Source organism: Xenopus laevis, chromosome 7L (assembly GCF_017654675.1).
Source record: "Xenopus laevis strain J_2021 chromosome 7L, Xenopus_laevis_v10.1, whole genome shotgun sequence".
Taxonomy (NCBI): Eukaryota; Metazoa; Chordata; class Amphibia; order Anura; family Pipidae; genus Xenopus; species Xenopus laevis.
Genome location: NC_054383.1, coordinates 62383116 through 62394896, shown reverse-complemented (window position 1 = coordinate 62394896; position 11781 = coordinate 62383116). Strand labels below are relative to the sequence as shown.

The window sequence follows — 11781 nt, the reverse complement described above, 5'->3', positions numbered from 1 at the left end:
TGTGGTTTAGACAATGCAGGGGCCAGTTAATGTCTGTAGTGATACCTTTTAAAGTTTACATATGGTAAGAAGACACAGCAGGCAGACTTTGATGTGGCCACATGAGGGGGGGGGGCCCGCGGGCCTCCAGTTGGACAGCCCTGCTGTACTGAATGGAAGAGAGCAGGGTGGGATTCCATTCCTTGCTCCATGTTAAGTTTTGCAGCTGCCTAATTAAAGGTAGTTTGCTAATTAATTTGTAGTTAAAAGGAGGTGTGGAGCAACACCTCAGAGCTTTCCCCTAGAGACCTCCTTGAGTGGAGGAGGGTGAGGGGGCCACATGAGAACCTCCTTGAGTGGAGGGAACGAATTTGTGTGCAGCTATGAAGAGAGAGTGATTCCCCCTGAGTTGGAGAGAGCTCCAAAGGACTGGAGAGGAAAAGAGAAACCCCGCCCAGGAGTCAAGAGTGTCTCGAGTGTGTCCCAGAGAGGATTCTGGGATTTGTGTCTGCTGAAAGCCAGTGAGGGCTAAGGAAAACTGTTAACGTGTACACCCTTGATGGAGTGAATTGGGCTTATGTGAAGCGAACGTATATATATATATATATATATATACAGTAGAACTCTGAGTTTATGCCTGGATTTGACATTTTCTTGTAATTTACATTTTTAGCGGTCCCATGCAGGCAAGCAGTGTCTTTTTTCTAGATTTCACAATTTCTTGGAATTTACAACATTTTGCCGCCATCCTGTAAAATCGAGGTTCTACTGTATAATTAATATATGGTGGTCTTGATAAAGGTATTAGAAAACGACTGAAACGTTGACCTTTTTAAAATGTGATTAATAAAATCTGTGGTTTTTAATGTTCAGAATGACTCACACTGGTTAGTGAACCATCACATTAGGGCCTATATCCTTTATCTATCTTTAGGTACTTTTACTACAGTATAAAACAATGCTGTGGACCCATGAAGATGTGTTTAAAGGTCAAATTATATTAAAATGGTGTTTTCATAAAAAGAAGTCTTGGAGGAGCCAGTGGTTTATACACACACAGGCATTTTCTGCACTTTTTGAGTGTGGCAGAATGCATATATTCTATTGGTGATGTGTTTTTTAACACAACTAATTGCATTTTTGCAAGGCAATGACCACAATTAAACTTGATAAAGTGCAATTTCAAATGCACATGAGTATAAATAAGTAGAATATAGTGCTCAAACCTGCATCTCAAATGTGCAGAAACTTAACATGTACCCCAAAAAAGTCTCTGTAAGTGTCTAAGAACCCTTATCTAGCCTGGGGGCCTAAAAATGTATATGCTTTAACAGGTGTTAATTTATTTATTTAAATTAATATAAATTATTTTATATTATTATATATAATTATTTATATAAATTAATTGTAATAAAAGTATCAATGACAACACAAATCTTAAAGTCAACTGACCACACAGTGCTCTGGGAAGTTGGGGTTGTTTAAAAATTGTACTGTTAGGATGTTACTATATACTTAAGACTGCAGTCATTGAAGTTGATGCTAGCACCTGGCAAAACACCTGTCACCTGTCATGTGATCTGGATAATCCTTTTTATATTGTATAGACATAGAACATGATTTCACCTTGCTACATATTTCTTGTGTAATATAACAAAGTCTGAATACAAACACTTCATTAGTTGCTATGGGTTATTATACCTAGTGCAACTTTTACTACATTACCACATTAAGCTGACCAGAAACATGCAGACTATTAGGCTATATGGGATGAATGAACACCTGTTCCAATCTTCTGACCGGCAACTAACCATTCAGAATAATATAAAGTAGTAAAGAGAACAAATCACACAATGCTCGGGCCATTAATTGACAGGCAGCAAATTTAGGAAAGTTACGTCGACAAATAGTCGTGACAGTCTCCCACTGATATCTTCAGATAGGCAATACATGCAGAGATATTATTGTTAACCAATATAAATCTTTAATCTATTCAATCGACTGAACAACCGATCGCCATGGCACGAAAAATGTTGGCACAATCCACACCTGGTCCAAAAATCTTACGAATCTTTGTTTCATATGATAGTATCTTTGCGTCTATGGCCAGCTTTAGTCCTCATGAAATAGTGTGTTAGGAGAAAATTATATTATGCATTTGTCAGTTGCAAAAAGCAAAAAACAATGAATGTAACATGAACATTTTATTGTTATATTATGTAAACACTTTATTAATTCACAAAGGCTTACATCCAGTTGCTGAAGAATTGTCTGAAGAGAGGAGACTCATTTCCCTCTGACACAACTTGAACCTACAGATAAAGTGTTGAAATGAAATAAATAGGTTAAAACAAAATGCTGATTGTTCAAAGCCAATCTAAATTTTAAAAGACTCTCACCTGAGTAGTGGGAGAGTAACTCATGAGTGACAGAAATTCATTGGCAGTCTTTAGACTACTCTCCTGTTCTTCTTTGTTGGCTTTCCTACCTGTAACAATTTAATGTTTACATTGGTTATATAGACCGTTTTTATCATACTATTCAACCCAAACCAACAGCAAGCATTTAGTTCAGTTACTGAGAATCTGGACACCTTGCTTGGTTTGCCTTCCTGCAAAGCTCACGTTTCCTTTTGAATGCAATGTGGACATAGTTTAAACAAAGCCATTGCCTGAATCAACAAAAGAACCTAGACCGTGTCTGTTGTTTAATTTGCATCTATAATGTAAGAGGGTCAGTAATAAATTTTAGAGCTCTCACATACCAGATTGTGCTACCTAGTATACTATGCCAATAAAGCAACTGGTAATCCACCATTATTCCTTCTATAACTTTTTGCAAAGAAAAAAACAATTAATTATATAAATACTATTATTTATGTAAGAACTATGTAAGTTTATTTCTGACTAATTAATTACTCTCTGGTTAGTCAGAAATGAACTTACAAAGCCACAGGGTGGCCCAAGAAATTTGATATGGTATGATGTACTTGTAATTCAGGAATAATCTTGTTATCACTGTTCTCTTGTAAACAGTACAAACCTCCTGCTCTTTCTCGTTTCCACATCTTTCTCTGTTAATTTTTTCCCCTGCTTTGTTATTGCATGCAATACCAAATAAAAATAAAGTTTAAAATAAAAATACGACTCATTTTTAAATGTTTTTATGCATAATTTTTTGTGTTTTCAGTTGTTTTAAATCAATAAATACATGGTTGATTTAAATTCACATTAATTTTTGTAATTTGTTTTCCAATGTATTTTTTATCAGCTGCAAAGAAAGCTTTATCATACCTATTCAATACAAAATTAATTTACAGTCTGGTTATTATTTATCTATAATTACATAATTAACAACAGTTACAAATAGTTACATGGGGCAATACAGGAATTTGTATAAGCAATTATTGTTATATTATATATAACAATAATTTAGTTTCTCATCATAACTAAATTTAATTCCCCCTAGGTAAATTAAAAATGAGTAGTTTGGTATAGTTATTATCATTGTGTAGCATACTATGGGTTTCACAATTTGGATCAAAGTCATATACTAACTGGTCTAAATATTTTAGGTTAATTTTATATACACACAACCAAACTATGTGGACATCCCTTCTATTTATTGGAATTAGCTATGTAAGCCACATTCAACATTGCCAACACAGATGCCACTATATAAATATCTATATTTATATTTATATAAATAGAAAGAAATCTCTACTGCTACATTAGTTGATACATTTCTCAGCAACATTTGTGGAATATTAGCAACTATTGTATCAATTATAACAGCTGCATTTAATAAAACTCAGGAATTCTGCACAGCATTTAGAACAGTTTATATAGATGGTGATCCATTTATCAACTAATGTATCATTCAAACCAGTTTATATAGATGGTGACCTCTCTCTCAGAGCTGCTTTAGAAATGTATAATATATAAAATTTATATGGAAAAGGGCATTGCCACAAGGAGTAAAATAAACCCAAAATAATTTTTTAATATGTAAGTAGAAAACAAATGAAGCAGGATGGGGTGGGACCATTGTTGTCAGAGGGGGACTGTTGATGTATGAAAACAGAGATAAAGCAGAGATTCTGAACTGTTATTTTTAATCTGTCTATACGAATGAGGAACTAATTAATGAAGATTTCATTCTTAATAGTCCCAATTCTATTAATTCAACAAATGATGCATGGTTCACACAAGGGGACATTCAAATAAGACTAGAACATGTAAAGATAAATAAAGGTCTAGGACCAGAGGGTATTCATCCCAAGATACTAAACGAGCTTAGCTCTGTGATTGCCAAACCTCTTTACTGTTTCAGCATTCATTGAGGTCTGGCATGGTGCCAAGAAACTGATGAATTGCTAATGTGGTACCGCTATTCAAAATGAAATCCTGTACTCAGCCTCAAAACTATAGGCCGGTTAGTCTGACATCAGTGGTAGGAAAGCTTTTCAAAGGGGTATTAAGGGAAAAAATACTTGACTTGATTGCAAATCATTATACTATGAGTTTGTGCCAGCATGGTTTTATAAGTAAGCGATCTTGCCAAACAAGTTTAATTGCCTTTTATGAGGAGGTGAGCTGGAACCTCAACTCTGCAATGGAAGTGGATGTAATCTACTTCGACTTTGCTTAAGCATTTGGTACAGTACCACACAGAAGGTTAATGGTTAAATTAAGGAATATTGGCCTGGAACATATTCTGATTTTCTGAACATTTTCTGATTGGACCAGTATTATCAGTGGAGTACCACAGAGGTCTGTACGTGGTCCTTTGCTTTTCAAATTGTTTATTAATGACCTGAAGGTGGGCATTGCAAGTACCATTGCTTTTTTTGCTGATGATAGTAAATTGTGCAGGATGTTGCCACTTTGCAGAGTTTATTAATTTTGTCTAGATTAGAAAACTGGGCAGTAAACTGCAAAATGAGGTTCTATGTTGATAACATTGCAGGCAAGGTTATGGCAGAAATAATAGAAATATAAGTTATACACCAAATGGCAGTGTGTTGGGGGATTTCTTAATTGAGAAGGATCTAGTGGGCTTTATAGTTGTCTAATTCCAGGCAGTGTCATACTGTGACTATTAAAGCAAATAAAGTGTCCTTTTGCATAAAAAAGGGAATTAACCCAAGCAATTAATACATAGTTTTGCATCTTTATAGGTCCCTGCTAAGGCCTCATCTAGAGTATGCAGTGCAGTTATGAGCTCCAGCCCTTAAAAAGGATATAAATGAGCTGGAGAGAGTGCAGAAACGTGCAAATAAACTGGTTAAGTGGATTGAAGATTTAAACTATGAGGGTAGATTGTCAACTTTGGGGATGTTTTCTCAGGAGAAAAGATGCTTGTGAGGGGACATGATTATTCTTTATAAGTATATTAGAAGACATTATAGACTGCTAGCGGGAAATTGGTTTTTCCATAAAATGGATCATTGGACCAGAGGCCATCCCTTTAGACTAGAGGAAAAGAACTTTGATTTGAAACAGCGTAGGATGCTCTTCACAGTGAGGACAGTGAGGTTTTGGAATGCCCTGCCAGATGATGTTGTGAGGACTGAATCTGTTAACACCTTTAAGAGGGGTTTGGATAATTTCTTGGACAAGCATAATATCCAAAGCTATAGTGATACTAAAATCCACAATTAATATAGATATTGGTATATATAGTTTCAATGGGTGTGTGTAGGTATGTGAGCTGGGATTCATTTGAAGGGGTTGAACTTGATGGACTTAGGTCTTTTTTCAAACCAACTTAACTATGAACTATGAATAACTACTAATCTAACTAATGTTATTAAGATCTGACCAGATCATGAAACCCCTCATAACTCTTATATAATGATCTGCTCCTCAACACCTCACTAATCACCTATTCATGTACATACATTCAAGAATTTGCTAGAGCTGCAACACTGAAATTACCATGTTCCATTAGACTTTCTTCCAGTCTTTCACCCTTTCTTCAATATCGTAAAACATATTAGACATGTAGCTTATTATGCTGAGTGGAAAACTCAAAAGCCACATCTCAAACATTTGTGCCCCCTAAGCTTGCCCATCTTATACCCTGTGTCCAGTCTTTCAAAACTCTTCTTCTCAAAAGGAGATGGTTTATTTTTTTTTAATAAGTAGATGTTTAACTGAATAAATAGAAAGTTAACTGAAGTGTATAAATTGTGAAAGAAAATTCAAAAGTTTTGTCAGATTCTGCAGCCTCTGTTTAAATGTACAGAAATACACCAAGTTGGGGTTGTGAGTGTAATAAAAGGCTGAGTGTAATAAAAGGAGAAGGAAAGTTACAATCACTTAGGGTGGCAAAAGTTAGGTACCCCCAAGTAATTGTGATCAATTATCTGATACCTGGACCAGTGCTCATGAGCTGGTGCTCAACAGAAAATGACCCCAGCCCAGGATTCTCCTCAGCAAACCCCAGTGGAGCAATCCTCCATGGGCTGACGCATGTGCAGGAGAGAAACAACGTCTTTTTTTGCTAAATTTTGGCCTATTACTCTACTGTGCATGCAAACCTGTGCAAAGACAGAAGAAGCAGGAAGAGGACCACTCCATGGTGCTCGCTGCAATTTGATATCTGTGCAAGTGCATATATCTTCAAAGGTTTTTAAGTTACAGTTTCATAAAATTGTCCAAATATCATGCCCTGGTCACTTTCCAATCTTTTGTATGTTGCATTTCCATTGTATACACAACCCCCTTTCTCTTTATCTCTGTACTTAATCAGAGTTATTCTGCAGGAAGTGGTCCAAACTTACCCATCCCTTTAATGGTGGTCTTATACCTTTATAAAAAAGTGTGTTGGTCTGGGCAATCTCTCATCTATAAAAAGTACGAGCAGGGAAGGATTAAGCCTTTGAAACCAATGTTGTTGGCACTACTGGCTAGATTACATATTCAATTAACTTTGTAATAACTACTGCAGAAATCAGTGTGGTAAAAAAAACAATATAATGCACAATTAGTTTAATTTCATAATCTTTGAAACACAAAAAAAAATAGAAATAAAATAGCAAAGGATCTTACACGCAGGTATTTTTTTATGCATTTGACGGCTATTTAAGACGCTGGTTTGAGCACACCTAAAAGCGCTAGCAAATTGTACTCATAAATGCTCAAAATTGCATTTTACTCCATCTGTGTTTCATTGCATGTGTTTCACCAAGGTGAGAAGGCCAACATTTTACTACTTCTATGCATTGCAAACAGCATGGTAGCATTATGAAAGAAGAAAAGTTTGTACCATTCTACCAGGTAATGATTTCAATCTATCCATTTTCTGCAGTGATATCATAATTGTGGTTAATGTGTTTATTGTCGATTTTGTAACTGCCATGTCTAGATAGCCACATACTGTAAGTTACTGTTTGCTTCTGGGCAAATGTTTTTCAAGTACATTTTCCCAAATATTGTGTTCTGTATAGTGCAGCACACGATCATGATTAATAGTCTACATAAACAGCCCTCCCAGTTATATATTATATATAGGGATGTAATTTGTGAGCGACTTTATGGATTTAGCCAATAAATTGATTTCCTACAAACTTGGCACCTAGTTATTGTGTACAGGCTTAGTCTGTAAAAAAACAAGTTGTTCTTGATTGATGACTATGCTCCTCCCCCCGGGAAAATCTTCTGCGAATGCCCATGGCATGGCAGGGTACCTTTTTTTTACTTTTATGGGAATCATATACCAACAAGTTAGCAATTTGCATAGCATTTCTTCAGTGTTGGACTAGGCCAGCGGGACACCGGGATAAAACCCAGTTGGCCCCGGCCCTCATGGGCCCCCGCTGGGTCAGACCCCAGCTCCCCAGAAGAAATGAACCTGCACTGCAGCATGGTGTGTGCACGCATATGGGTAGGGCAACTTGTTCGCGCATGCGTGCCAGGAATTGTAGGTCGGGAGGTGGCCCCCTTGGGGACTGCCAGGAGGGCCCTTTGTTTGCAGTCCTGGTGGGCTCCATGGCTCCAGTCCGACCCTGCATTTCTTGTACTTGTACTTGCCAAAAACTATATATATTTAGACAATCTAAATATCTGAAAGTCAATCTCATTTTAAAATATACTTTTTTTTTATAATGCCAAAACATTACATTTAAATGGCAATTTTTTAAAATGTATTTATACTTACTCCAAGAAAAATTACAGCCTTTGACTTCTACATGAACTTGACAGATTTTAGATGTGTTTTTCTCTTAATAAATCCTGAACAGTTAGGGGCAGATTTATCTAAATGTGAGATTAGAGCTCGCCACAGAAAAATTCATCCACTTTTTATTAACTACTATGGGATTTTTAGAAGTGTGTTTATCAAATGGTGAACTCTAACTTTCACCCACTGATAAATATGCTTCTAAAAATCCTCTAGTAATGAAAAGAAAGTGGGTGAATTTTTTTCTGGTGAGCTCTAATCTCACATTTTGATAATTCTGCCCCTTACTGTTCAGGATTTATTAAGAGCAAAACACATCTAAAATCTGTCACATTCATGTAGAAGTCAAAGTGTGTAATTTTTCCATTCCGGTTTTATTAATCTCTTTATTTAAATTTTAAAAAATGGGTACATAGATGGGCATGCAAAAGCATTAGTCTTATATCCAAAACTATATTCAGGGCCTGTACAATTCAATGCAGAGTTCTACAAGTTTTTTTTGAAAGTTGGAGACTTATTGAAAATGATTAGTAGAATGCGATTTTGCTCCATTTTTTGGGATTAGAGTTTTTTAGTAAATAAGAGCACATTTGAGTTTTTTTTTAAATTAAAATGAAGAATTCAAAAAATCGAATTCTAATAAATATGCCTCCCAAAGTAATGGCACTTAGCAAGATTTGCTCTACTGCAGGCAATTAATTTCCCAAACAGGGTTACTGAAATTTGATTTTAGCACAAACTTAATCCAAGGACAAGTCAGGAAGAAATTTTTCCCTCTTCTGAGGCTAACTGGAAAAGATTTAAGTGAGCTTTTTCACCTTCTTCTTGATCAACTACCAGTTATGTAGGTTTCATTTAGAAACATCACAGCAAAATCCACGATAGGCATACCCATAAAGAAATTGGCTTTTGAGTAGATCTGATTTTGCTCTTGATCCCTGCAAAAAGGTAAATATACCCCATACAGCCTATTTTTTCTTCTAGGAACTGGGAAACCGGCATGCCACAGCTGCATCGCATACAACTTACGGTTTTTGGCAGAAGTTGGGTTAGGGGGAAGATGTGGAGCGCAGAGCTGCAGAGTGAGTCACCCTATCGCCTTTTTCCAGTAGACAGGAAGCATTGTTTTCTAACGGTATTTTTTAATAAAGCATTGATATTAATAAACTTTATATTAAAGTGGGTAGATGGATTTTTTAATAAAAAAATTTTAGTGTTACATTTCCTTTAAGAGCTGCAGTTTCTGGTATGATTGTACATGCCACAATTACTATTTTTTTGTAGCTATGTTTTAAAGTTTGTGGAATAATAATTGGCTAACTATATAATTTGCAAGGGGTGCCTACATTTTTGCATTAAATTTATCGTATACATTCTTTTTATATGTATAAAGTGGATAACATCATGTCACTATATTGTACATTGTAAGAACCTAATGTAGTAGATAGATTCAACAGGAATTAAGAAATGTGCTTAATTTTCTATTTAAAAAATATATTTAGGTATATTAAAGAACTGTGTTTTATTTATCCCTTTAAACAATTATCTAGTTATTTTATTTTGTTTCCTAAATTTGATTTATAATAATATTGGGAGGAATGTAATATGTTTCGCTAGTGCAAAAAACCTGCGCAAAGATGCTTCTAACTTTAGCGACTTGATTAATGCGCAGGGGTGTGCAGGGGTCTGTACATTCTCGTCGCTTGTTGCCTGTGCGCACAAAGACACAAAGTCTTTGTGCGCGCGTCTGTTTATTCGGACGCGCACACGCCGCGACAGACGCGGACGCGCTATGTTTGACGCACAACGTCATCACGCTATGCCCAGACGTTTGGTGCCAAAATCGTCCCTTTAAATAGACGTCGGAGGAAGTAACCAGCGCTTGGTTATTTTCCTAGCTTGTGATTCTTACTTGTGAACGTTTCCTGTGTGATTCGGCTTGCCTTTCGATATTTCTGATCTTCTGGTGTTTGACCTCGGCCTGTCCCTGACTTCGTTTGACTTCAGCCTGCCTACCGACCTCTGCCTGCTTCCAACTACACTTGACTTCAGCCTACCTACCGACCTCTGCCTGCTTCTGACTACGATTGACTTCAGTCTGCGTATTGACTTCTGCCTGTCGTTCCCTCCGCTGAGATCTCTTCGATTGGCTGTTACACTTAAGCAGTTTTAACTGCTTGAACTCTTCAAGTAATTGGCTCTAACACTCCTGACAATTAAAGACCTCAATTACTTCATCGCAAAGTTTGTGAACAAATTGCTTTCAATGGCTGACATCTTTCTGATATACTGTATATATAAATGACAGATTTTCAAAGAAGTTGAAGAAGATATTTGTAAATGTATTAAAGGGGACATTTCATATAATCTTTATATTCAGATATAGTAGTCACCCAACCCCCAAATGTGTAATGATGCAGAAAAAAAAGTGTTTTGATAGCAATTTACCTCTTAAAACTGTCACTATATCAGAGCTGCAGAGAGATCCTTACTGCTCAGAGTCTAAGCTGAAATGAGGTGTGGGAGTGTCTGTTCATTCTCTCACAGGAAATGGTCACATCACTGACTGACAGGCTGAAATCTGCTTTAGCTCGGAGAACCCCTCCCCTCCCACTGCCTGTGTCTGTTCCCAGCTGCACATAGCTGTCTTTGCTGCTGCCCGATCTAGTTGTAACAGAAAGAAATTCCCAGCAGTTGTGCTGAAATAAGTGGAATGAAGTTGTTACTAAAAAATGTGGAATTCCACTACTTGATACCAATATAGAAAGACAAAATGGTTGCAGAGGGTTGATAAAAAAAATTAAGTGGTGTTTAGATATGCTATCCTGAGCATTATTGTGGCTGCACTACCAATATACATTTTTTTTATTACAGGGTGTCATTTTTATTGCCAAAGGTATCTTCTTCCCTCTCTGACTCTCCCTCCCTTACCTGCTCTCATTACTTCTCCCTTACCACCTCTCTCCCATCTCCCTTAGCAGCTTTCTCCCACCCTGGCTCTCAATCCCCTCTTGTTACTGGCTTTTGCTCCCTCTCCCTTAGCAGCTTTCTCCCTGCCTGGCTCTCGCTTCCCCTCCCTCACAGCTCTCTCACTCCCCAGCTCGCAAATTCCACAGCACAGATAACAAGATAGCAGAAACGCTTGATTTTTGTTGCTGGTCTGTCTGCTTCAAAAGGCTCTCCCCCTTACACACAGACGCATGCACGCACACAGAAAGGAGAAACAACAAAAATCAAGACCTGTCAAGCATTTCTGTTATCTGTGCTGTAAGGAGAAGGGGGAGCCTTAGAATGAGCGAGCTGGGGAGTGAGAGCCAGGCAGGGTGAAAGCTGATAAGAGAGAGGAAGCAAGAGCCGGTAACTGAGAGGAGCGATAGCCAGGGAGGGAGAGCTGGTAAGGGAAGATCCGGAATCTGATGGAATCTGAAATGGATTCGTTTTTTTTTCTCAAGGGAGGGGTATACATCCAAAGCAGGGTGGGGAGAATAGCAGTACTGTGAAGGACCCTAATGTGACGAGGCGTCAAGATGACGTCAGCAAATAGCCCCGCCCATGCCTGCATGCCCTGTCCTTCTCAGTGGCTGTGGATAGCTGGGGAAAGCAAGAAACGGCCGACGG

General features: G+C 37.3%; 1 protein-coding gene across 5 annotated transcripts in view; it reads right to left on the bottom strand.

Moving 5' to 3' along the window:
- Positions 1 to 2170: 2170 nt before the first annotated feature.
- capg.L (capping protein (actin filament), gelsolin-like L homeolog) overlaps positions 2171 to 11781 on the bottom strand; it is a 65563-nt gene continuing 55952 nt past the window's right edge. For all 5 annotated transcript variants that reach the window (XM_041569077.1, XM_041569080.1, XM_018225566.2 and 2 more), the window contains 2 exons: positions 2379 to 2467; positions 2171 to 2291 (listed from right to left, as the gene is read on the bottom strand). In XM_041569077.1, the coding sequence (XP_041425011.1) occupies positions 2226 to 2291; positions 2379 to 2467 (155 nt within the window). In that variant the 3' untranslated portion in view covers positions 2171 to 2225. The remainder of the gene's footprint in view (positions 2292 to 2378; positions 2468 to 11781) is intronic.